We start from the raw sequence: 27,518 nt of genomic DNA, 5'->3' as shown, positions 1-27,518 counted from the left end.
ATGGAAGCGGAAGTGGATCATAGGGTGGGGGAGGGGGCGAAAATTCTGGGAGCCTTGAAGAATGTGTGGAAGTCGAGAACATTATCTCAGAAAGCAAAAATGGGTATGTTTGAAGGAATAGTGGTTCCAACAATGTTGTATGGTTGCGAGGCGTGGGCTATGGATAGAGTTGTGCGCAGGAGGATGGATGTGCTGGAAATGAGATGTTTGAGGACAATGTGTGGTGTGAGGCGGTTTGATCGAGTAAGTAACGTAAGGGTAAGAGAGATGTGTGGAAATAAAAAGAGCGTGGTTGAGAGAGCAGAAGAGGGTGTTTTGAAATGGTTTGGGCACATGGAGAGAATGAGTGAGGAAAGATTGACCAAGAGGATATATGTGTCGGAGGTGGAGGGAACGAGGAGAAGAGGGAGACCAAATTGGAGGTGGAAAGATGGAGTGAAAAAGATTTTGTGTGATCGGGGCCTGAACATGCAGGAGGGTGAAAGGAGGGCAAGGAATAGAGTGAATTGGAGCGATGTGGTATACCGGGGTTGACGTGCTGTCAGTGGATTGAATCAAGGCATGTGAAGCGTCTGGGGTAAACCATGGAAAGCTGTGTAGGTATGTATATTTGCGTGTGTGGACGTATGTATATACATGTGTATGGGGGTGGGTTGGGCCATTTTTTTCGTCTGTTTCCTTGCGCTACCTCGCAAACGCAGGAGACAGCGACAAAGCAAAAAATATATATATATATATATATATATATATATATATATATATATATATATATATATATATATATACACATACATGTGTATATTTTTTTTTTTTTTTTTTTTATACTTTGTCGCTGTCTCCCGCGTTTGCGAGGTAGCGCAAGGAAACAGACGAAAGAAATGGCCCAACCCCCCCCATACACATGTACATACACACGTCCACACACGCAATATACATACCTACACAGCTTTCCATGGTTTACCCCAGACGCTTCACATGCCTTGATTCAATCCACTGACAGCACGTCAACCCCTGTATACCACATCGCTCCAATTCACTCTATTCCTTGCCCTCCTTTCACCCTCCTGCATGTTCAGGCCCCGATCACACAAAATCCTTTTCACTCCATCTTTCCACCTCCAATTTGGTCTCCCTCTTCTCCTCGTTCCCTCCACCTCCGACACATATATCCTCTTGGTCAATCTTTCCTCACTCATTCTCTCCATGTGCCCAAACCATTTCAAAACACCCTCTTCTGCTCTCTCAACCACGCTCTTTTTATTTCCACACATCTCTCTTACCCTTACGTTACTTACTCGATCAAACCACCTCACACCACACATTGTCCTCGAACATCTCATTTCCAGCACATCCATCCTCCTGCGCACAACTCTATCCATAGCCCACGCCTCGCAACCATACAACATTGTTGGAACTACTATTCCTTCAAACATACCCATTTTTGCTTTCCGGGATAATGTTCTCGACTTCCACACGTGTATATATATGTATATATTTGTATATATGTATATGTTGATATGTATGTATCTGTACATGTATGTGCATGTACGTATATATGTGTTTATGAATGGACGGATCATTCTTCATCCGTTTCCTGGTGCTACCTTGTTGTATGTATAGATCATGGTGAAGTGAATGAGGATGGGTGGAATGCATAATGCTGTTATACAAAGGCAAAGGGGGTAAAGTTGACTGTTCAAACTACAGAGTATTCCTGGGAAATTATATGGGAGGGTATTGATTGAGAAGGTGAAGCCATCAGTTTGGGGAAGAGCAGTGTGCTTTCAGAAGTGGTAGAGGATGTGTGGGGCAGGTGTTTGATCTGTAGAATGTGTGTGAGAAATACTCAGAAAAACAGATGGATTTGTATGTAGCACTTATGGATCTGGAGAAGGCATATGATAGGGTTGATGCTTTGTGGAAGGTCATAAGAGTATATGGTGTGGGAGGCAAGTTGCTAGAAGCAGTGAAAAGTTTTTACCAAGGCTATAAGGCATGTATATGAGTAGGAAAAGAGGAGAGTGATTGGTTCCCAGTGAATGTTGGTCTGCGGTAGGGTTGTGTGATGTCCCCATGGTTGTTTAATTTGTTTATGGATGGGGTGGTTAGGGAGGTAAATGCAAGAATTTTGGAGAGAGGGGTGAGTATGCACTCTGTTAGGGATGAGAGGGCCTGGAAGTGAGTCGGATGTTGTTTGCCGATGATACAGCTCTAGTGGCTGATTCGAGTGAGAAACTGCAGAAGTTGGTAACTGAGTGTGTGAAAGGAGAAAGTTGAGAGTAAATTGGAATATGAGCAAGGTTGTCAGGTTCAGTAGGGTTGAGGGACAAGTTAATTGGGATGTAAGTTGGAATGGAGAAAAACTGGAGGAAGTGAAGTGTTTTAGATATCTGGGAGTGGATTTGGCAGTGGATGGAACCATGGAAGCGGAAGTGAGTCACAAGGTGGGGGAAGAGGCGAAAGTTTTGGGAGCGTTGAAAAATGTATGCAAGATGAGTATGTTATCTCAGAAAGCAAAAATGGGTATGTTTGAAGGAATAGTGGTTCCAACAACGTTATATGGTTGCGAGGCATGGGCTATAGATAGAGTTGTGCGTAGGAGGGTGGAAGTGTTGGAAATGAGATGTTTGAGGACATGTTGTGTGAGGTGGTTTGATTGAGTAAGTAATGAAAGGGTAAGAGAGGAGTGTGGTTGAGAGAGCAGAAGAAGGTGTTTTGAAATGGTTAGGTCACATGGAGAGAATGAGTGAGGAAAGATTGACAAAGATGATATATGTGTCAGAGGTGGAAGGAATGAGGAGAAGTGGGAGACCAAATTGGAGGTGGAAAGATGGAGTAAAAAAGATTTTGAGCAATCGGGGGCTGAACTTGCAGGAGAGTGAAAGGCGGGCAAGGAATAGAGTGAATTGGAACCATGTAGTATACTGGGGTCGACGTGCTGTCAGTGGATTGAACCAGGGCATGTGAAGCATCTGGGGTTAACCATGGAAAGTTTTGTGGGGCCTGGATGTGGGAAGGGAGCTGTGGTTTTGGTGCATTATACATGACAGCTGGAGACTGAGTGTCAACGAGTGTGGCATTTGTTGTCTTTTCCTAGTGCTACCTCATGCGCATGCGGGGGGAGGGGGTTGCCATTCTATGTGTGGCGGGGTGGCGACGGGAATGAATAAAGGCAAGTATGAATTATGTACATGTGCATATATGTATATGTCTTTGTATGTATTTATATATATATATACATTGAAATGTATAGGTACATATATATGCGTGTATGTATATACATGTGTGTGTGGGTGGGTTGGGCCATTCTTTCGTCTGTTTCCTTGCGCTACCTCGCTAACGTGGGAGACAGTGACAAAGTATAATAAATAATGAATAATAACATTATTATACTTAATCGCCATTTCCTGCGTTAGTGAGGTGGCCCAAGGAAACAGATGAAATAATGGCCCAACCCACCCATATATACATGTATATACATAAACGCCCACACACGCACATATACATACCTATAGATTTCAATGTATACATACATATACATATATACCCTCCCCTCCTTGTATTTTAACTTTCTAAAAGGGGAAACAGAAGAAAGAGTCATGCGGGGAGTGCTCATCCTCCTCGAAGGCTCACATTGGGGTGTCTAAATGTGTGTGGATGTAACCAAGATGAGAAAAAAAAATGAGATAGGTAGTATGTTTGAGGAAAGGAACCTGGATGTTTTGGCTCTGAGTGAAACGAAGCTCAAGGGTAAAGGGGAAGAGTGGTTTGGGAATGTCTTGGGAGTAAAATCAAGGGTTAGTGAGAGGACTAGAGCAAGGGAAGGAGTAGACTACTCCTGAAACAGGAGTTGTGGGAGTATGTGATAGAGTGTAAGAAAGTAAACTCTAGATTGATATGGGTAAAACTGAAAGTGGATGGAGAGAGATGGGTGATTATTGGTGCATATGCACCTGGGCATGAGAAGAAAGATCATGAGAGGCAAGTGTTTTGGGAGCAGCTGAGTGAGTGCGTTAGTAGTTTTGACACGAGACTGGGTAATAGTGATAGGTGATTTGAATGCAAAGGTGAGTAATGTGGCAGTTGAGGGAATAATTGGTATACATGGGGTGTTCAGAGTTGTAAATGGAAATGGTGAAGAGCTGGTAGATTTATGTGCTGAAAAAAGGACTGGTGATTGGGAATACCTGGTTTAAAAAGAGAGATATACATAAGTATACATATGTAAGTAGGAGAGATGGCCAGAGAGCGTTATTGGATTACGTTTTAATTGATGGGCACACGAAAGAGAGACTTTTGGATGTTAATGTGCTGAGCGGTGCAACTGGAGGGATGTCTGATCATTATCTTGTGGAGGCGAAGGTGAAGATTTGTAGAGGTTTTCAGAAAAAGAAGAGAGAATGTTGGGGGTGAAAAGAGTGGTGAGAGTAAGTGAGCTTGGGAAGGAGACTTGAGTGAGGAAGTACCAGGAGAGACTGAGTACAGAATGGAAAAAGGTGAGAACAAAGGAGGTAAGGGGAGTGGGGGAGGAATGGGATGTAGTTAGGGAAGCAGTGATGGCTTGCGCAAAAGATTCTTATGGCGTGAGAAGCGTGGGAGGTGGGCAGATTAGAAAGGGTAGTGAGTGTTGGGATGAAGACGTAAGATTATTAGTGAAAGAGAAGAGAGAGGCTTTTGGACGATTTATGCAGGGAAATAATGCAGATGACTGGGAGATTTATAAAAGAAGGAGGCAGGAGGTCAAGAGAAAGGTGCAAGAGGTGTAAAGGAGGGCAAATGAGAGTTGGGGTGAGAGAGTATCATTAAATTTTAGGGACAATAAAAAGATGTTTTGGAAAGAGGTAAATAAAGTGCGTAAGACAAGGGAACAAATGGGAACTTCAGTGAAGGCTGCTAATGGGGAGGTGATAACAAGTAGTGGTGATGTAAGGAGATTGAGTGTGTATTTTGAAGGGTTGTTGAATGTGTTTGATGATAGAGTGGCAGATATAGGGTGTTTTGGTCGAGGTGGTGTGCAAAGTGAGATGGTTAGGGAAAATGATTTGGTAAACAGAGAAGAGTTAGTAAAAGCTTTGCAGAAGATGAAAGCCGGCAATGCAGCGGGTTTGGATGATATTGCAGTGGAATTTATTAAAAAAGGGGGTGACTGCATTGTTGACTGGTTGGTAAGGTTATTTAATGTATGTATGACTCATGGTGAGGTGTCTAAGGATTGACGAAATGCTTGCATAGTGCCATTGTACAAAGGCAAAGGGAATAAAAGTGAGTGCTCAAATTACAGAGGTATAAGTTTGGTGGGTGTTGGAAATTATATGGGAGGGTATTGATTGAGAGAGTCAAGGTATGTACAGAGCATCAGATTGGGGAAGAGCAGTTTGGTTTCAGAAGTGGTAGAGGATGTGTAGATCAGGTGTTTGCTTTGAAGAATGTATGTGAGAAATACTTAGAAAAGCAAATGGATTTGTATGTAGCATTTATGGATCTGGAGAAGGCATATGATAGAGTTGATAGAGATCCTCTGTGGAAGGTATTAAGAATATATGAAGAATATATGGTGTGGGAGGCAAGTTGTCAGAAGCAGTGAAAAGTTTTTATCGAAGATGTAAGGCATATGTATGTGTAGGAAGAGAGGAAAGTGATTGGTTCTCAGTGAATGTAGGCTTGTGGCAGGGTTGTGTGATGTCTCCATGGTTGTTTAATTTGTTTATGGATGGGGTTGTTTGGGAGGTGAATGCAAGAGTTTTGGAAAGGGGGGCAAGTATGCAGTCTGTTGTGGATGAGAGAGCTTGGGAAGTGAGCCAGTTGTTGTTCACTGATGATACAGCGCTGGTGGCGGATTCGTGTGAGAAACTGCAGAAGCTGGTGACTGAGTTTGGTAAAGTTTATGAAAGAAGAAAGCTGAGAGTAAATGTGAATAAGAGCAAGGTTATTAGGTACAGTAGGGTTGAGGGACAAGTCAATTGGGAGGTAAGTTTGAATGGAGAAAAACTGGAGGAAGTGAAGTGTTTTAGATATCTGGGAGTGAATTTGGCAGCGGGTAGAATCATGGAAGCGGAAGTGAATCATAGGGTGGGGGAGGGGGCAAAAGTTCTGGGAGCGTTGAAGAATGTGTGCCAGTCGAGAACATTATCTCAGAAAGCAAAAATAGGTATTTTTGAAGGAATAGTGGTTCCAACAATGTTATATGGTTGCGAGGCGTGGGCTATAGACAGAGTTGTGCAGAGGAGGATGGATGTGCTGGAAATAAGATGTTTGAGGACAATATGTGGTGTGAGGTGGTTTGATCGAGTAAGTAATAATAGGGTAAGAGAGATGTGAGGTAATAAAAAAGAGTGTGGTTGAGAGAGCATAAGAGGGTGTTTTGAAATGGTTTGGTCACATGGAGAGAATGAGTGAGGAAAGATTGACTAAGAGGATATTTGTGTCAGAGGTTGAGGGAACGAGGAGAAGTGGGAGACCAAATTGGAGGTGGAAAGATTGAGTGAAAAAGATTTTGAGTGATCGGGGCCTGAACATGCAGGAGGGTGAAATGCGTGCAAGGAATAGAGTGAATTGGAACAATGTGGTATACCAGGGTCTACTTGCTGTCAATGGATTGAACCAGGGCATGTGAAGCATCTGGGGTAAACCATGGAAAGTTCTGTGGGGCCTGGATGTGGAAAGGGAGCTGTGGTTTCAGTGCATTATACATGACAGCTAGAGACCGAGTGTGAACGAATGTGGCCTTTCCTAGTGCTACCTCGTGCACATGCGGGGGGAGGGGGTTGTTATTTCATATGTGGCAGGGTGATGATGGGAATGAATAAGGGAAGACAGTATGAATTATGTACGTTTATATACGTATATGTCTGTGTGTGTATATATATGTATACGTTGAGATGTATAAGTATGTATATTTGTGTGTGTGAATGTGTATGTATATACATGTGTATGTGGGTGGGTTGGGCCATTCTTTTGTCTGTTTCCTTGCGCTACCTCACTAACGCGGGAGATAGCGACAAAGTAATATAAATAAATAAATATTAATGCAAGTGTCTTCTTCACAGATGCGCACACGGTCTTCACTGCTTAGTGCTCTTGTGGATGACCTGAGGATGAAAACAAATGAATACCTGGGTGTTACAGAAATTCCAGAGACTCCAAAGGTCGAGACTGCTGGCAACAAATTCAGGGAGATTGTCAGAAGTGTGTTAATTGGTCGTAAGAACCCAGATCCAGCAGGGGTGTTGAAGAAGCCAATCTCCAATAACTCAAACACACTAGTTACTGGAACACCAGTGGTTAGTAAAAATGTTAAGTTTATTTTTCATAGGTAAAAGAATACTATACGTGAGGCAAAGTATCTGCATTTTATATATATATATATATCATTTCATGCTAACAAAAAGAGCATGTTACTCATAATTGCTTACATACTGCATTATTAACATGCATTTTCACAAAAATTCATGTTCCTGCTAATGTTGACAGAGTACACGTAGCAAAGGCAGTGGAGGTAGCAGCGGTGCACGAACCCCAACATCCAGCCCAGATACCACGCCCAACACGCACATGGCACTCTCTGAGAGTGATGACTCCTCCCTCAATTCTATGGATATTGATGGCCATCCACATCCACTGAATGAGGACTCTGATACAGGGTTGGAGTCCATGTCATCAGCAGAGACCCCGCACAAATTGTCCTTACAATGCCCCTTGTGTGGAGGTAATGAGGATGGAGTATGTGCTCTACATGCAGACCCTGAGACTGTCATGCGACAGGTTGAAACTCTGAAACATGAGATCAACAAGCTTAAGTGTGATAAATTAGATCTCCTCCGCCAAAATGTGGTAAGTCCAGACACAAGGTTCTATGTTAAGTTGAAAAGGGGTTCAGAGTTAAAAAGTGACAAGTTGAAAAATAAGGAAAACTGAAGCTGAAATATCCATGTCATAAAACATTTTTTTATACGTACTTGTCTGTCTCACCTTAGCAAGCTAGTATCAGGAACAAACAAGTAGTGGCTTCATTTGCATACATCCACTCTCTAGCTACCATGAATATTTTATTGAACCCAGTGCCTACCACTCATAATCAGACCTCACTGACTCCTCTGTAGTTTACGTTGATTTCAACATATGCCCTGGTTCAGCCCATGGTTCCTTCTGCATACCACAGTGATCTAGGTTATTTTATCATGTACATACTTTCCATTCTCCTGAATGTTCAGTCACACCATCCTTCCATTTCCTTCTCATTCTGTTCTTGTCCCTTGCTCACCCCACTTCTGACATTTAAAATCTTCTTGGTCTTTCTTTCTCACCATCTCTATGTTTCCAAACCATTTCAGCATGACATTTGTTGCAGTTGTGGTGCACTTTAAGCGTATTAGATTATGTCCCTCGTTATAACATCCTTTGGCTGCTAGTAGTTTCAAAATGAAGCAAATTTATTTTGCACACTTGGATGTTTATATCTGCATTCTTGGTTGAATAAGCATCAGCCTTTGGGGCACTGTCTACATATTTCAGTGTGTCTCTTCATTTTTGTTATCTCTTCACTTCTCTTTTCTGCTTTTCATTTCCCTTTTTGAATTGTTTTTAGGTCTCTCAGTTCTATCCTGTTTCTTTTGTGCTTGTATGGAGCTGTTCTTAGGGCTAACTGTTCTTTGGTCTCCCACTTTCATCCGTTGTTTTCTTTTGCACTTCTTTTTTCCTCTCTCCACTTGCTTCATAAACTGTGTTACAACTTTCATAATCTAGAATCTCTCATTTCAGTTTCCACTTTTTGTCATTTAATCTTCTGTTCCCTCTTTTAGAAACTGAAATGTTAATATATATTTTTTCATACGTGTTCACCACTTCCCACATTAGCAAGGTAGCATTAACAACAGAGGGAATATATGTGCATATACATGTATGTTTGAGGAAAGAAACCAGAGTGTTCTGGCTCTAAGTGAAACGAAGCTCAAGGGTGGTTTGGAAATGTTTTGGGAGTAAAGTCAGGGGTTAGTGAGAGGACTGGAGCAAGAGAAGGAGTAGCACTACTGAAACAGGAGTAATGGGAGTATGTGATAGAGTGTAAGAAAGCAAACTCTAGATTGATATGGGTAAAACTGAAAGTGGATGGAGAGAGATGGGTGATTATTGTTGCCTATGCACTTGGGCATGAGAAGAAAGATGATGAGAGGCAATTGTTTTGGAAGCAGCTGAGTGAGTGTATTAGTAGTTTTGATGCATGAGACCGGGTTCTAGTGATGGGAGATTTGAATGCAAAAGATGAGTAATGTGGCAGTTAAGGGAATAATTGGTGTACATGAGGTGTTCAGTGTTGTAAATGGAAATGGTGGAGAGCTTGTAGATTTGTGCTGAAAAAGAACTGGTGATTGGGAATACTTGGTTTGAAAAGAGACATATACATAAGTATACGTATGTAAGTATCCCTGGGGATAGGGGAGAAAGAATACTTCCCATGCATTCCTCACATGTCGTAAAAGGCAACTAAAAGGGATGGGAGTGGGGGGCTGGAAACCCTCCTCTCCTTTTATTTTAACTTTCTAAAAGGGAAACAGAAGGAGTCACGCGGGGAGTGCTCATCCTCCTCGAAGGCTCACATTGGGGTGTCTAAATGTGTGTGGATGTAACCAAGATGAGAAAAAAAAATGAGATAGGTAGTATGTTTGAGGAAAGGAACCTGGATGTTTTGGCTCTGAGTGAAACGAAGCTCAAGGGTAAAGGGGAAGAGTGGTTTGGGAATGTCTTGGGAGTAAAGTCAGGGGTTAGTGAGAGGACTAGAGCAAGGGAAGGAGTAGCACTACTGAAACAGGAGTGGTGGGAGTATGTGATAGAGTGTAAGAAAGTAAACTCTAGATTGATATGGGTAAAACTGAAAGTGGATGGAGAGAGATGGTTGATTATTGGTGCATATGCACCTGGGCATGAGAAGAAAGATCATGAGAGGCAAGTGTTTTGGGAGCAGCTGAGTGAGTGCGTTAGTAGTTTTGACACGAGACTGGGTAATAGTGATGGGTGATTTGAATGCAAAGATGAGTACTGTGGCACTTGAGGGAATAATTGGTGTCCATGGGGTGTTCATTGTTGTAAATGGAAATGGTGAAGAGCTTGTAGATTTATGAGCTGAAAAAGGACTGGAGATTGGGAATACCTGGTTTAAAAAGAGAGATATACATAAGTATACGTATGTAAGTAGGAGAGACGGCCAGAAAGCATTATTGGATTACGTGTTAATTGATAGGTGCGCGAAAGAGAGACTTTTGGATGTTAATGTGCTGAGAGGTGCCACTGGAGGGATGTCTGATCATTATCTTGTGGAGGCGAAGGTGAAGATTTGTAGAGGTTTTCAGAAAAGAAGAGAGAATGTTGGGATGAAGAGAGTGGTGAGAGTAAGTGAGCTTGGGAAGGAGACTTATGTGAGGAAGAACCAGGAGAGACTGAATACAGAATGGAAAAAGGTGAGAACAAAGGAGGTAAGGGGAGTGGGGAGGAATGGGATGTAATTAGGGAAGCAGTGATGGCTTGTGCAAAAGATGCTTGTGGCATGAGGAGTGTGGGAGGTGGGTTCATTAGAAAGGGTAGTGAGTGGTGGGATGAAGAAGTAAGATTATTAGTGAAAGAGAAGAGAGAGGCATTTGGACAATTTTTGCAAGGAAATAATGCAAATGAGTGGGAGATGTATAAAAGAAAGAGGCAGGAGGTCAAGAAAAAGGTGCAAGAGGTGAAAAAGAGGGCAAATGAGAGATGAGGTGAGAGTATCATTAAATTTTAGGTAGAATAAAAAGATGTTTTGGAAGGAGGTAAATAAGTGCATAAGACAAGGGAACAAATGGGAACTTCAGTGAAGGGGGCTAATGGGGAGGTGATAACAAGTAGTGGTGATGTGAGAGGGAGATGGAGTGAGTATTTTGAGGGTTTGTTGAATGTGTTTGATGATAGAGTGGCAGATATAGGGTGTTTTGGTCGAGGTCGTGTGCAAAGTGAGAGGGTTAGGGAAAATGATTTGGTAAACAGAGAAGAGGTAGTAAAAGCTTTGCGGAAGATGAAAGCCAGCAAGGCAGCGGGTTTGGATGGTATTGCAGTGGAATTTATTAAAAAAGGGGGTGACCGTATTGTTGACTGGTTGGTAAGGTTATTTAATGTATGTATGATTCATGGTGAGGTGCCTGAGGATTGGCAGAATGCTTGCATAGTGCCATTGTACAAAGGCAAAGGGGATAAGAGTGAGTGCTCAAATTACAGAGGTATAAGTTTGTTGAGTATTCCTGGGAAATTATATGGGAGGGTATTGATTGAGAGGGTGAAGGCATGTACAGAGCATCAGATTGGGGAGGAGCAGTGTGGTTTCAGAAGTGGTAGAGGATGTGTGGATCAGGTGTTTGCTTTGAAGAATGTATGTGAGAAATACTTAGAAAAGCAAATGGATTTGTATGTAGTATTTATAGATCTGGAGAAGGCATATGATAGAGTTGATAGAGATGCTCTGTGGAAGGTTTTAAGAATATATGGTGTGGGAGGCAAGTTGTTAAAAGCAGTGAAAAGTTTTTATCGAGGATGTAAGGCATGTGTACGTGTAGGAAGAGAGGAAAGTGATTGGTTCTCAGTGAATGTAGGTTTTCGACAGGGGTGCGTGATGTCGCCATGGTTGTTTAATTTGTTTATGGATGGGGTTGTTAGGGAGGTGAATGCAAGAGTTTTGGAAAGAGGGACAAGTATGCAGTCTGTTGCGGATGAGAGAGCTTGGGAAGTGAGTCGGTTGTTTTTTGCTGATGATACAGTGCTGGTGGCTGATTCATGTGAGAAACTGCAGAAGCTGGTGACTGAGTTTGGTAAAGTGTGGGAAAGAAGAAAGTTGAGACTAAATGTGAATAAGAGTAAGGTTATTAGGTACAGTAGGGTTGAGGGTCAAGTAAATTGGGAGGTAAGTTTGAATGGAGAAAAACTGGAGGAAGTGAAGTGTTTTAGATATCTGGGAGTGGATTTGGCAGCAGATGGAACCATGGAAGTGTAAGTGAATCATAGGGTGGGGAAGGAGGTGAAAATTCTGGGAGCCTTGAAGAATGTTTGGAAGTCGAGAACATTATCTCAGAAAGCAAAAATGGGTGTTTGAAGGAATAGTGGTTCCAACAATGTTGTATGGTTGCGAGGCATGGGCTATGGATAGAGTTGTGCGCAGGAGGGTGGATGTGCTGGAAATGAGATGTTTAAAGCCAATATGTGGTGTGAGGTGGTTTGATCGAGTAAGTAATGTAAGGGTAAGAGAGATATGTGGTAATAAAAAGAGTGTGGTTGAGAGAGCAGAAGAGGGTGTTTTGAAATGGTTTGGTCACATGGAGAGAATGAGTGAGGAAAGATTGACCAAGAGGATATATGTGTCAGATATGGAGGGAACGAGAAGTGAGAGACCAAATTGGAGGTGGAAAGATGGAGTGAAAAAGATTTTGAGTGATCGGGGCCTGAACATGCAGGAGGGTGAAAGGCGTGCAAGGAATAGAGTGAATTGGAACGATGTGGTATACCGGGGTTGACGTGCTGTCAGTGGATTGAATCGGGGCATGTGAAGCGTCTGGGGTAAACCATGGAAAGCTGTGTAGGTATGTATATTTGCGTGTGTGGACGTATGTATATACATGTGTATGGGGGTGGGTTGGGCCATTTCTTTCGTCTGTTTCCTTGCGCTACCTCACAAACGCGGGAGACAGCGACAAAGCAAAAAAAAAAAAAAAAAAAAAAAGATTCATGGTGAGGTGCCTGAGGATTGGCGGAATGCTTGCATAGTGCCATTGTACAAAGGCAAAGGGGATAAGAGTGAGTGTTCAAATTACAGAGGTATAAGTTTGTTGAGTATTCCTGGTAAATTATATGGGAGGGTATTGATTGAGAGGGTGAAGGCATATACAGAGCATCAGATTGGGGAAGAGCAGTGTGGTTTCAGAAGTGGTAGAGGATGTGTGGATCAGGTGTTTGCTTTGAAGAATGTATGCGAGAAATACTTAGAAAAACAAATGGATTTGTATGTAGCATTTATGGATCTGGAGAAGGCATATGATAGAGTTGATAGAGATGCTCTGTGGAAGGTATTAAGAATATATGGTGTAGGAGGCAAGTTGTTAGAAGCAGTGAAAAGTTTTTATCGAGGATGTAAGGCATGTGTACGTGTAGGAAGAGAGGAAAGTGATTGGTTCTCAGTGAATGTAGGTTTGCGGCAGGGGTGTGTGATGTCTCCATGGTTGTTTAATTTGTTTATGGATGGGGTTGTTAGGGAGGTGAATGCAAGAGTTTTGGAAAGAGGGGCAAGTATGCAGTCTGTTGTGGATGAGAGAGATTGGGAAGTGAGTCAGTTGTTGTTCGCTGATGATACAGCGCTGGTGGCTGATTCATGTGAGAAACTGCAGAAGCTGGTGACTGAGTTTGGTAAAGTGTGTGAAAGAAGAAAGTTAAGAGTAAATGTGAATAAGAGCAAGGTTATTAGGTACAGTAGGGTTGAGGGTCAAGTCAATTGGGAGGTGAGTTTGAATGGAGAAAAACTGGAGGAAGTGAAGTGTTTTAGATATCTGGGAGTGGATCTGGCAGCGGATGGAACCATGGAAGCGGAAGTGGATCATAGGGTGGGGGAGGGGGCGAAAATTCTGGGAGCCTTGAAGAATGTGTGGAAGTCGAGAACATTATCTCGGAAAGCAAAAATGAGTATGTTTGAAGGAATAGTGGTTCCAACAATGTTGTATGGTTGCGAGGCGTGGGCTATGGATAGAGTTGTGCGCAGGAGGATGGATGTGCTGGAAATGAGATGTTTGAGGACAATGTGTGGTGTGAGGTGGTTTGATCGAGTAAGTAACGTAAGGGTAAGAGAGATGTGTGGAAATAAAAAGAGCGTGGTTGAGAGAGCAGAAGAGGGTGTTTTGAAATGGTTTGGGCACATGGAGAGAATGAGTGAGGAAAGATTGACCAAGAGGATATATGTGTCGGAGGTGGAGGGAACGAGGAGAAGAGGGAGACCAAATTGGAGGTGGAAAGATGGAGTGAAAAAGATTTTGTGTGATCAGGGCCTGAACATGCAGGAGGGTGAAAGGAGGGCAAGGTATAGAGTGAATTGGAGCGATGTGGTATACCGGGGTTGACGTGCTGTCAGTGGATTGAATCGGGGCATGTGAAGCGTCTGGGGTAAACCATGGAAAGCTGTGTAGGTATGTATATTTGCGTGTGTGGACGTATGTATATACATGTGTATGGGGGTGGGTTGGGCCATTTCTTTCGTCTGTTTCCTTGCGCTACCTCACAAACGCGGGAGACAGCGACAAAGCAAAAAAAAAAAAAAAAAAAAAAAGATTCATGGTGAGGTGCCTGAGGATTGGCGGAATGCTTGCATAGTGCCATTGTACAAAGGCAAAGGGGATAAGAGTGAGTGTTCAAATTACAGAGGTATAAGTTTGTTGAGTATTCCTGGTAAATTATATGGGAGGGTATTGATTGAGAGGGTGAAGGCATATACAGAGCATCAGATTGGGGAAGAGCAGTGTGGTTTCAGAAGTGGTAGAGGATGTGTGGATCAGGTGTTTGCTTTGAAGAATGTATGCGAGAAATACTTAGAAAAACAAATGGATTTGTATGTAGCATTTATGGATCTGGAGAAGGCATATGATAGAGTTGATAGAGATGCTCTGTGGAAGGTATTAAGAATATATGGTGTAGGAGGCAAGTTGTTAGAAGCAGTGAAAAGTTTTTATCGAGGATGTAAGGCATGTGTACGTGTAGGAAGAGAGGAAAGTGATTGGTTCTCAGTGAATGTAGGTTTGCGGCAGGGGTGTGTGATGTCTCCATGGTTGTTTAATTTGTTTATGGATGGGGTTGTTAGGGAGGTGAATGCAAGAGTTTTGGAAAGAGGGGCAAGTATGCAGTCTGTTGTGGATGAGAGAGCTTGGGAAGTGAGTCAGTTGTTGTTCGCTGATGATACAGCGCTGGTGGCTGATTCATGTGAGAAACTGCAGAAGCTGGTGACTGAGTTTGGTAAAGTGTGTGAAAGAAGAAAGTTAAGAGTAAATGTGAATAAGAGCAAGGTTATTAGGTACAGTAGGGTTGAGGGTCAAGTCAATTGGGAGGTGAGTTTGAATGGAGAAAAACTGGAGGAAGTGAAGTGTTTTAGATATCTGGGAGTGGATCTGGCAGCGGATGGAACCATGGAAGCGGAAGTGGATCATAGGGTGGGGGAGGGGGCGAAAATTCTGGGAGCCTTGAAGAATGTGTGGAAGTCGAGAACATTATCTCGGAAAGCAAAAATGAGTATGTTTGAAGGAATAGTGGTTCCAACAATGTTGTATGGTTGCGAGGCGTGGGCTATGGATAGAGTTGTGCGCAGGAGGATGGATGTGCTGGAAATGAGATGTTTGAGGACAATGTGTGGTGTGAGGTGGTTTGATCGAGTAAGTAACGTAAGGGTAAGAGAGATGTGTGGAAATAAAAAGAGCGTGGTTGAGAGAGCAGAAGAGGGTGTTTTGAAATGGTTTGGGCACATGGAGAGAATGAGTGAGGAAAGATTGACCAAGAGGATATATGTGTCGGAGGTGGAGGGAACGAGAAGAGGGAGACCAAATTGGAGGTGGAAAGATGGAGTGAAAAAGATTTTGTGTGATCGGGGCCTGAACATGCAGGAGGGTGAAAGGAGGGCAAGGTATAGAGTGAATTGGAGCGATGTGGTATACCGGGGTTGACGTGCTGTCAGTGGATTGAATCGGGGCATGTGAAGTGTCTGGGGTAAACCATGGAAAGCTGTGTAGGTATGTATATTTTGTGTGTGTGGACGTATGTATATACATGTGTATGGGGGTGGGTTGGGCCATTTCTTTCGTCTGTTTCCTTGCGCTACCTCGCAAATGCGGGAGACCGACAAAGCAAAAAATATATATATATATATATATATATATATATATATATATATATATATATATATATATTATATATATATATATATATATATATATATATATATCCCTGGGGATAGGGGAGAAAGAATACTTCCCACGTATTCCCTGCGTGTCGTAGAAGGCGACTAAAATGGGAGGGAGCGGGTGGCTGGAAATCCTCCCCTCTTTTTTTTTCCAAAAGAAGGAACAGAGAAGGGGGGCCAGGTGAGGATATTCCCTCAAAGGCCCAGTCCTATGTTCTTAACGCTACCTCGCTAATGCGGGAATTGGCGAATAGTATGAAAATATATATATATATATATATATATATATATATATATATATATATATATATATATATATATAGGTGTGTGTGTGTGGTCATGTATGTATATACATGTGTATGTAGGTGAGTTTGGCCATTCTTTCGTCTGTTTCCTTGTGCTACCTCGCTAACGGAGGAGACAGTGACAAGGTATGATAAATAAAATAAAATAAAACAAAATAAAATAAAATAAAATGCCTAAGGGAGTGGATGGATCTTTGTCTGTTTCCTGGCATTACCTCATTAACACAGGAAACAGCAATCAAGTATGATAAATACATACCTCTTAATCTGCTTGTCATTTGATTTTGTTTGCACACTTCACAGAACTACGTACATCCACTATTTTTTCACCATGTATTTCAGCAATTTAACGTAAATCCATTTCTAAGCCATATCTTGCACACCATGTTTTGGTGTAATTTCTGTGTTTACTGTATACCTTTATTGTTTCACTTTTCTGTGAGAAACTCAATTTTTTTTTCTGCTATGGAGAATATTACAATGGATGCTTCCTTGAGTTCTTAGTCTGTATGTGTAAATGCTAAGAAGGAGATTGAGGAGGAAATAGGGTGTTCAGGAGGTTGAGAGGGATGCATTGGATAGGTTAAACTAGTGATACATTTTTAAATGAGTGAACTGTCATGGGGCTGAACCAGTGCATATGGAGTAGTCATGGGAAAGTGTGGGTCCAAACTGAGGATGATAGTCATTGGTTTCACTGCATTATACATAACATTTAGTCTGGAAGAGTTTTAATAAGGCCATTGCTCATCCACTGGTTCTGATACTACCTTACAAAGGCAAGAAGAGCTATTGGATGAAGAAAAGACTTTTATAGATAATCTTGCATATCAGGTCCTTCCCCAAGAATCAAGTAAACAGTGACAAAACATCCATATCCCAAAAGTCTGGTGTTCAAGGTCAGGATTATCATTATATCTTTTCTTTCTTTCAAACTATTCGCCATTTCCCGCATTAGCGAGGTAGCGTTAAGAACAGAGGATTGGGCCTTTGAGGGAATACCCTCACCTGGCCCAATTCTCTGTTCCTTCTTTTGGGAAAAAAAAAAAAGAGAGGGGAGGATTTCCAGCCCCCCGCTCCCTTCCCTTTTAGTCGCCTTCTACGACACGCAGGGAATACGTGGGAAGTATTCTTTCTCCCTTATATATTCTAACATAATATCCTCCAGGTTTTAGTCAAAGTTAAGAGTGTATTATTGAAAATAGAATATTGAGAAGGAATTCTGTATGTAGTCAAAGTAACAAAATCATATCATCATCCATTAAATGGGTTGTTCCTTCAGCCTGACAAAATATTTGCCCAGTGTAAGACAAATGTAAGTGTGAACCATGTTTTGGCCTTTAAAAGTAACAATCATGTAAGTTCATAATATATACAGTGTTGATTTTAACATACTGTAATTATTTGAGTTAATGCATTGCATGAACAGATATTTGTCTCAATGACTCAACCTATAAAGTGAGAAAGAGGCACCTGTTTTACCTGAACACACTGAGCAGAGGTTGAGGATGTGTGAGTGATGTTTTGGAGACTGTCCAGTATTTTCCTGATCCACTTTATGAAACTGGGAATGGGTTAATGATAAACGGATGGACAAATAGACCAGATATGCACATACCATACCAAATGACATAAAGCTCTACTTGACTCTGAAACTGAACTAGTTTAATTGTAAAGCATGCTAGAACAAAACTTTCCTCATTTTAACTTGTAGTAACAGTCAAGTAAATTCATAGTATATGTTATTGATTTTAGTTTGAAATACTTATTTCATAAAGTACTGCATGAAAGAAAATATAATTTTGTTACAGGCCTTTTTTTTTTTCTCTTTCTAGACATGTCAGAGAGAGATCAAGAAGCTGAAAGAGAAGGAACTGAAGTTGGGTGGAGAACTGAATACTGCCAGCAAGGAAATCTTAAGGCTACAGAATTTACTCAAAGACCTAGGAACAGGCCAGGTTTCAGCTGTGTGAATTCAGTAGGTCATTGGGCTTTCTGCTTTCGTATTATACCAGTAGACGAATGACCATGAAGATCTTGCTGCCTCAAGCCTTCACGCCAAAAATGAATTTTGGCATCCAGGTCAAAGAAATGATTTGTGCTGGTTTATGGTGCATCATTACTTTAGGGTAATGAATCTTTTCAGAAAAGAGGAAAGGAGGAGATTAGGCCAAGCTTCAGGTTTGTTCATTGATCAGAACATCTGAGGAACATTCACATATGAATTTCAGTCATGCTGAGGTGCTTTGTGTCCACACAATTTTGCAAGTCATAAAAAGATGGTGGATAATCAGTGAAAGTTTACAGACTGCAAAAGTTTTATACTACCACTTGGGTCACTTTGGGTGTGGTGTGGAATGATACCAAAGTTTTATATATTTTGTGGTACAACTTCTGATGTGCTTCAGTGTGAGAGTTACCAAAGGGAGAACATTGGACCTGCTGGATTTAAATGCACTGCTGGGAATGTGCACTGTGGTCAACAAAAGACAAATATTTATGCATTTATTATAATTAAAAAATTATACTTTGAGCCACCCATACCACATTTATGGGTGAATATTTGATATGTATTTCACCTTTTTGTGCTTGTTTAGACAGACACACTATACACCTCAGCTTTCTATACCAAATATTTAATTTTAAGTTTGCTAGGGCATAGCAACTTGCATGCCCTAGAGTTTTAGTCATTCCTAAAATTTTATAAAACATATTTTACTCCTACTCTTGTATTGCCTGATTGTCCAGGAATGTATGTGGTAAGGAAAAGAATTTCATTTTTTTTTTTTTTTAATGTTTGTTTAGAAATCCCCTTGCCAGGTCCTTGCTTCACAGTGGGGTGTCTTCCCTTTTAAGGGCATGGATGACTATTGGTATGTTAACCCAGGATGATGACTTCTAAACTTGATCATTATTACAGGTTCCATAACTCTATTACCTTTTCCTGTTTTTGTAAATTTTTATTTCTGAAGTAGCATCTCTCATATTGAGGCTTGTTAAGTACATGTAAAAATATTTTATGCTAACTGATAAGATGCTTCTTATAATAATGTTTCATAGATTTCATATTCATTACTAGAATTAATATTATTTGACAAAACTATTAATCACATCTCTTTGTATTTCACATTCTTCAGTACAGGAATTTCATAGGATAGCTAGATTTGTTTACATCTCAATAATCAAAATAAGGAAATTTTTTTTAATCTAATTTAAATGGGACACCACAGCACAAGTGTAATGTTTGTCCTTTACAACTTGGTTTAATCCCATGTCTTGCAGTAGCGCCACATTCATCCCATGCATGAAAATGTACTGCATAATTTTTGTGATTTTTGCATAAGATCTCTAAAAGATGTATCTCAGTGGATATAACCGGTGAAATATGGAAGTGGCTCCTAGTAGTAGCACAGCATCAAATTATAATATAATGCATTTAAGCATTATCCTGGTGTTCTCATGCGAATAGCATCCATGGCACCATCACTATCATATCAGTGATTATTGTACTCATCATATGTCAACCTTGTAGGCTCTTTTATTCCAGTTTTGAATTAATTATGTGTAATTGGTTTGAATCATAACTTAGATTTATGGTGTTTCTCCGTATGAGCCACTGAGGATTTGACATGTGATAAACCATAGGGAGCTGTGCTTTGACACTGCTGATTAACATTACTGTCTAGAGCTTTACCAAGTTGCTGCCACAGTTTATGTGGTAGATTACCTGTTGGGAGAACATCAGGTGTTTGGAGATGTTGGGGTGTTGTAAAAATTTTAAGTTTAGAGATTTTACAAAGATATATTTAAGTAACCACTGACTGTGGTTAGATGAATGGTGCATTGGTGTGTCCCATCAGAAATATAGTAGGAGTCAGCAGTATCTAGCACAATTACCCAAGCTGTTGCGTTCCAATATAGGTGTGTTATTGTGTGTATGATAATACGTGGCGTCCAGTTTGCCCGTTAACATCCCTGATTACATGTCATTATATTCTCTGTCAGCTGTAAGTGTGTAGGCGTTCCACTGTACACACTTGATGTTCATAGCCGTATTCACAACATTAATAGCCCAAACCTTTATGACCATAACTGCTTATGGTTTCAGATGTGAAGTACACCCATGCCAGTTGCATGTCCCCAGTTATACCTGTAACTGCAACATTATTCACCTTAGCATTGAAATACCTATAATCAGTAGTGGATCTCTTGCTTCAGAACTACTGATACATTTACTCAGATGCTCTCACAACACTCACATCTGTTCATCATTCTTCTCATGGCCAGCTTTCATAATCAACTTTCATGTTTACCCCCATCAGTCCAGAGCTTACTTCCTTGCACACTTTCAAACAATTTCACATCTTCAGCAGAGGTAACACTATCTTGGGCTGCAGGTGCACACAACACACACATATTTTTTCCATATATGCTTGCTATTTCCTGCAAGAGTGAGGTAGTATCAAACACAGATGACAAAGCCATATTCTCTGTGTCACAGAAGGTGACTGAAAGGTGTGGGAGTAGGGGGGGCTGGAAATCCTCCCCTCTAGTTTTTAATGTTCCAAAAGGGGGGGGGGAAAGGGAAGTGAGGATTTTCCCTACTAAGGCTCAGTCCTCTGTTCTTGATGCTGCCGTGCTAATGTGGGAAATAGCATATATGTACAATATATATATATATATATATATATATATATTATCCCTGGGGATAGGGGAGAAAGAATACTTCCCACGTATTCCCTGCATGTCGTAGAAGGCGACTAAAAGGGAAGGGAGCGGGGGCTGGAAATCCTCCCCGTTTTTTTTTTTTTTTTTTTTCCCAAAGAAGGAACAGAGAAGGGGGCCAGGTGATGATATTCCCTCAAAGGCCCAGTCCTCTGTTCTTAACGCTACCTCGCTAATGCGGGAAATGGCAAATAGTATGAAAGATATATATATATATATATATATATATATATTACTTTTGTATTGGTTCACGGTTTCCCACATAAGCAGGGAAAAGACAAAAGCCTCATTCATTCACTTCCAGTCTCTGTCAAGTGCAATACATCAAAACCACAGCCCCTTATCCACAACCAAGCACACAGACCTTTCCATGGTTTTCCCATTGCTTCTTAAGTCCCCCTTTATAATGTACTTGAATTCATTTTATCCTATATATGTATATTATATTACTCCTGTGGTGTTACTGGATTCCACCTGCATGGATTACACTGTGACTGCAAAGTCATTCTGTGTATGTGTAATCAATTTCTAATGTATTAATTAATTAGATCAGTCACATTATAAAATTTTCTAATCAAGGCATGGGTATACAAAATATATCAAAATACCCATTCAGAATTCTGGCTGATATGATACAGTCTGAATCCTGCAAAGTAGCAGTTAGAATGAAAAAATTTCCTTTAAATTGCCCATGGAAACACAATGGATTATTGTTCCAAAATTGAACCATTATTATATTCAGTGGGCCATTTATCCAGTGAACTTATATTGCTCTGCACCCTATCCACAAAACTAACTCTCCAGGGAAAGACACAGATGGATCAGATTTTAGTGACCACAAAACTCCCAATTACACCATAGAAAGAGCTTGAAAATAAGGACAACATAACCCCTATATTTCATTCATTCATTTGGGTTCCACAAATCTGGGTATTATTTGTTGTGAATACAGCCCTTAGTGTAGGTAAAAGTCAAAGGCTTTGCCAAGATAAACAATGTCAGGATCCGTCAAAATGCTGACTGCATAATCACCCCCTCCAACTGTCAGGTTAAACACTAAATATACACAAGTGAACCGCCTATAATTGGAGAAGATATGTACAAAAGAATTTTATTTTGCTATTGTAGGTAGTCTCTCTGACACACCCAGAAGGCAAATTGTAAATACAGGTATTAGGAAGATGTAACAGATCACAATATATTACAGGCATCAAATGTCAATTTAACATTGCAATACTCTTGATCACACAAAGCAAGTCTGTAGTGTTTTGTCAAGTTTTCAGCTTTTACTCAGTCAGTGTAGATTCTTGATGCAAGGGTGTTGAGCTTTACATTTATGAATTTAAAGAAAAAACTAAAAAACTTAATTGCACCCATCCTGAGTTATAATTGCAGACTGAAATGTTAACATATTTACTGTTGGCTAATTCATCAGTAATTGCAGTTCTTCACTGTTTCAGAAAGTTCCCTTTCCAGTTAAATGAAATATTGTTACTTTAAAACTAGTTGCTTAGTCTAATATGATTCAGTTATTGAATGTATTGTTAAAATCCCCATTTTACTGGAGGTAAATCACTAGTAGTGCAATCCCTTCAGAATGTTTTAAGATGTAAAACCATTTTCATTAATCAACAGTGCATTAAAATCATTCATAACATACAATATCTGAAAGCTAAATCCTATTGCTTTTCCAATGGTGAATTTCCATTATTATTCCACTTTTAGAAGCAAACACTACATATAGTGAAAAAAAGAAACAACTGCTGTTGTACAGGTATTTTCACATACTTGACAGTGATACTGAGCAGACTTGACTGTATTGCAAAAGTGATTCTTAGTATTGCCTTTTGGGTTCTTTGAACCCAGATAAACACTGGCTATAGTTCACCAGAGTGTGTATATTCTGTATCTACTGTTTGACGTAAATTATACTATTTGTGTGTATAGCGAGTCATAATAAAGTCTCCACAGATTATTACATGTCTTTTCTTTCCATTCTTCCATATAACTGGGTTAAGGAGCCATTTAAAGTGCCAGCATACCAGGTTTTCCTCTTAAACATGCATGAAAGAGGAAAGCAACAAACTTGACCCAGTAGGAGTTTCATGATTTTGCTGTCAGTGTAACTAACTTCCAATACTGTTGACTTCCATCTAGTCCTTTTCACAAAACTATGAAGTGTTGTGTGAAACTTTTACAAATCAAAATCAATTTCATTACTAATGGGCATGAATTGTCCAAAAAGAAGATGCAGAGATGTGGAAAGAATGAACCTCATCTATTCCATCCTAAATTTGAGGAAAATACTGGACCCCAAAAAGAAACTCCAAGAGTTAGTAAAACCTTGGAAGAGTGTTAAAAGGAGAAGACTTGAGAGTAAATGTGAACAAAAAGACAGTATCAAGATCAGTAAGAAAGGATGGTTCATTTGGGTGTATGGTTAAATGTGAAGGATCTAGTGTATGTGGAGCGCCTTAGATATCCAAGAGTGGAAATGAAATGAAATACAAAGGATTTCAAACAGCAACACCAGTGAGTCCTTTCAAGGCTGTTTGTGACAAGTGAAGAGGTATGAAATGAAAAATGTTGAGAAACAAAATCACGGACATTTAAAAGAAAAAATAAGTGAACTTTTCATGTAACTATGGAGGCACAAATAGTGTTAATCATGGATCTGTAGCAAATTATGTATAAAGGCTATTCTTTGAAACATCTTAGGTACTGCTTTCAAGCACTCTTAATTGGTTGGTTAATCATTCCATATATCAACAATCCAGTTGAAAAAAATATTTTGCCTCATTCAGGTAAAAGGTTTGCCCATGAGTTTGTAACCATTACTATGAGAAGTGATTGCATGTCTAAAATCTGGTATTCTTTTGTGACAAGTTGACCAGCATTCCATGTAATATTGAAAGTTAACTAAAAAGTAATTTGCCAGTAATTGCTTGCACCAATCTCTTCTTGAATTTCAAGTGATTCTTAGTATTGCCTTTTGGATTCCTTGAACCTAGATAAACAATGGCTATAGTTCATCCAGATTGTGTATCTACTGTTTAACGGGAATTATACTATTTGTGTGTACAGCAAGTCATAATAAAGTCTCCACATATTATCACCTGCCCTTTCTTTACATTTTTGCATATCACTGGGTTAAGAAGCCACTTTAAAGTATCCTTTCAAATATGCAAGTAAAAGGAAAGACACAAATTTGACCTTGTAGGAGTTTCATGACTTTGCTGTCAGTGTAAATAACTGACTATGAAATGTGTGAAACTTATACAGATCATGTCAATCTCTTTTATAACTGGCATGAATTATCCAAAAAGAAGATGCAGAAATGCGGAAAGAATGAACTTCAACTATTTCTTCCTAAATATGAGGCAAATACTGGACCCCAAAAAGAATCTCCAAAAATTTGTAAAACCTTGGAAGAGTGCTGAAAAGAGAAGACTTGTGAGTAAATGTGAACAAAAATACATTATCAAGATGATCAGAGAAAGGATGGTTCAATTGGGTGTATGGTTAAATGGGAAGAGCCTAGAGTATGTGGAGCGCTTTAGACATCCAAGAGTAGACATAAAATGAAATACAAATGATTTCAAACAGAAACATACCACTGAATTCTTTAAAGGCTGTTTGTGATAGACGAAGAGGTATTAAATTAAAGAAAAAGTGTGATTGAAAAAAAAAAATAGACATTTCAAAGAAAAGCTAGTGGATCTATAGCAAATTATGTATAAAGATTATTATTTAAAATATCTAAGGTACTGCTTTCAAGCACTCTAATTGGTTGGTTAATCATTCCGTATATCAACAGTCCAGTTGAAAAAGGTATTTTGCCTCATTCAAGTAAAAGGTTTGCCCATGAGTTTGTAACCATTACTATGAGAGAAATATGATTGCAAGTCTAAAATCTGGTAAAATTCCGCATTCTTTTGAGACTCATGTTGACCAGCATTTCATGCTGGTCAACTTGGTGCAAGCAATTACTAGCACCAGTTCAACAATGTTTTCCTTTTAAACATGCAAGTAAAAGGACAGCCACAAATCTGACCTTGTAGGAACTTCATGATTTTGCAGCCAGTATAAATAACTTCCAATATTGGTGACTAATATCAAGTCCTATTTTACAAAACTAATTTAATTTATATTTAGTTTTTATTATACTTTGTCACCGTCTCCCACGCCAGCGAGGTAGCGCAAGGAAACAGACGAAAGAATGGTCCAACCCACCCACATACACATGTATATACATACCCGTCCACACACACAAATATACATACCTATACATTTCAACGTATACTTATATATACATACACAACATATACATATATACACATGTACATTATTTATACTTGCTGCATTTATTCATTCCTGTCGGCACCCCGCCACACATGAAATGACTCCCCCCTCCCCCCGCATGCGCGCAAGGTAGCACTAGGAAAAGTCAACAAAGGCCACATTCGTTCACACTCAGTCTCTAGCTGTCATGTATAATGCAAAGAAACCACAGCTCCCTTTCCACATACAGGCCCTACAAACTTTCCATGGTTTACCCCAGATGCTTCACATGCCCTGCTTCAATCCACTGACAGTATGTCGACCCCAATACACCACATTGTCCCAATTCACTCTATTCCTTGCACGCCTTTAACCTCCCTGAATGTTCAGGCCCTGATGGCTCAAAATCTTTTTCACTCCATCATTCCACCTCCAATTTGGTCTCCTCGTTCTCTCCACCTCTGACACATATATCCTCTTTGTCAATCTTTCCTTGCTCATTCTCTCCATGTGACCAAACCATTTCAATACGCCCTCTTCTGCTCTCTCAACCACACTCAATTTTATTACCACACATCTCTCTTACCCTTTCATAACTTACTCGATCAAACCACCTCACACCACATACTGTCCTCAAACATCTCATTTCCAACGCATCCACCCTCCTCCACACAACCCTATCTATAGCCCAAACATCGCAACCATATAACATTGTTAGAACCACTATTCCTTCAAACATACCCATTTTTGCTTTCCGAGATAACGTTCTCACCTTCCACACATTCTTCAACACTCCCAGAGCCATCGCCCCCTCCCCCACCCTGTGACTCACTTCCGCTTCCATGGTTCCATCCGCTGCCAAATCCACTCCCAGATATCTAAAACACTTCACTTCCTCCAGTTTTCTCCATTCAAACTTACCTCCCAGCTGACTTGTCCCTCAACCCTAATGTACCTAATAACATTGCTCTTATTCACATTTACTCAGCTTTCTTCTTTCACACTTTACCAAACTCAGTCACCAGCTTCTGCAGTTTCTCACCCGAATCAGCCACCAGCTGATGTATGTAACATTTATGGATCAGGAGAAGGCATATGATAAGAGTTGACAGAGATGCTCAGTGGAAGGTACTTAGAGTATGTGGAGTAGGAGGCAAGTTGTTAGAAGCAATGAAAAGTTTTTATCAAGGATGTAAGGCATGTGTACGAGTAGGAAGAGAGGAAAGTGATTGGTTCCCAGTGAATGTCGGTTTGCGGAAGGGGTGCGTGATGTCTCCATGGTTGTTAATTGTTTATGGATGGGGTTGTTAGGGAGGAGAATCAAGAGTTTTGGAGAGAGGGGCAAGTGGCATGTAATTTGTATTTTAACTTTCAAAATGGGGAAACAGAAGAAGGAGTCATGCAGGGAGTGCTCATCCTCCTCGAAGGCTCAGATTGGGGTGTCTAAATATGTGTGGATGTAACCAAGATGAGAAAAAAGGAGAGATAGGTAGTATGTTTGAGGAAAGGAACCTGGATGTCCTGGCTCTGAGTGAAATGAAGCTCAAGGGTAAAGGGGAAGAGCGGTTTGGGAATGTCTTGGGAGTAAAGTCAGGGGTTAGTGAGAGGTCAAGAGCAAGGAAAGGAGTAGTACTACTCCTGAAACAGGAGTGGTGGGAGTAAGTGATAGAGTGTAAAAAAGTATATGGGTAAAACTGAAAGTGGATGGGGAGAGATGGGTGATTACTGGTGCATATGCACCTGGGCATGAGAAGAAAGATCATGAGAGGCAAGTGTTTTGGGAGCAGCTGAGTGAGTGTGTTAGCAGTTTTGATGCACGAGACCAGGTTATAGTGATGGGTGATTTGAATACAAAGGTGAGCAATGTGGCGGTTGAGGAAATAATTGGTGTACATGGGGTGTTCAGAGTTGTAAATGGTAATCATGAAGAGCATGTAGATTTGTGCGCTGAAAAAGGACTGGTGATTGGGAATACCTGGTTTAAAAAGAGATGTATATAAGTATAAGTATGTAAGTAGGAGAGATGGCCAGAGTGCGTATTTGGATTATGTGTTAATTGATAGGCGCGTGAAAGAGAGGCTTTTGGATGTTAATGTGCTGAGAGGTGCAACTGGAGGGATGTCCGATCATTATCTTGAGGAGGCGAAGGTGAAGATTTGTAGAGGTTTTCAGTAAAGAAGAGAGAATGTTGGGATAAAGAGAGTGGTGAGAGTAATTGAGCTTGGGAAGGAGACTTGTGTGAGGAAGTGCCAGGAGAGACTGAATACAGAATG

The 27,518-nt window shown here is 40.5% G+C and overlaps 1 protein-coding gene and 1 long non-coding RNA gene across 2 annotated transcripts in view; one reads left to right on the top strand and one right to left on the bottom strand.

The window, feature by feature from the left end:
• Positions 1–22,939, top strand: part of LOC139757182 (uncharacterized) — an 857,301-nt gene extending 834,362 nt beyond the window's left edge. The window contains exons 13-15 of the mRNA XM_071677314.1: positions 7,047–7,280; positions 7,471–7,830; positions 18,075–22,939. Coding sequence (XP_071533415.1) covers positions 7,047–7,280; positions 7,471–7,830; positions 18,075–18,212 — 732 coding nt within the window. The 3' untranslated portion in view covers positions 18,213–22,939. The remainder of the gene's footprint in view (positions 1–7,046; positions 7,281–7,470; positions 7,831–18,074) is intronic.
• Positions 7,631–27,518, bottom strand: part of LOC139757183 (uncharacterized) — an 89,056-nt gene continuing 69,168 nt past the window's right edge. The window contains exon 5 of the long non-coding RNA XR_011714526.1: positions 7,631–7,770. This is a non-coding gene — a long non-coding RNA (uncharacterized lncRNA). The remainder of the gene's footprint in view (positions 7,771–27,518) is intronic.

Source organism: Panulirus ornatus, chromosome 25, assembly GCF_036320965.1.
Source record: "Panulirus ornatus isolate Po-2019 chromosome 25, ASM3632096v1, whole genome shotgun sequence".
NCBI lineage: Eukaryota > Metazoa > Arthropoda > Malacostraca > Decapoda > Palinuridae > Panulirus > Panulirus ornatus.
Note: the sequence above shows the minus strand (reverse complement) of the source record. Positions and strands in the feature narration are given on the sequence as shown.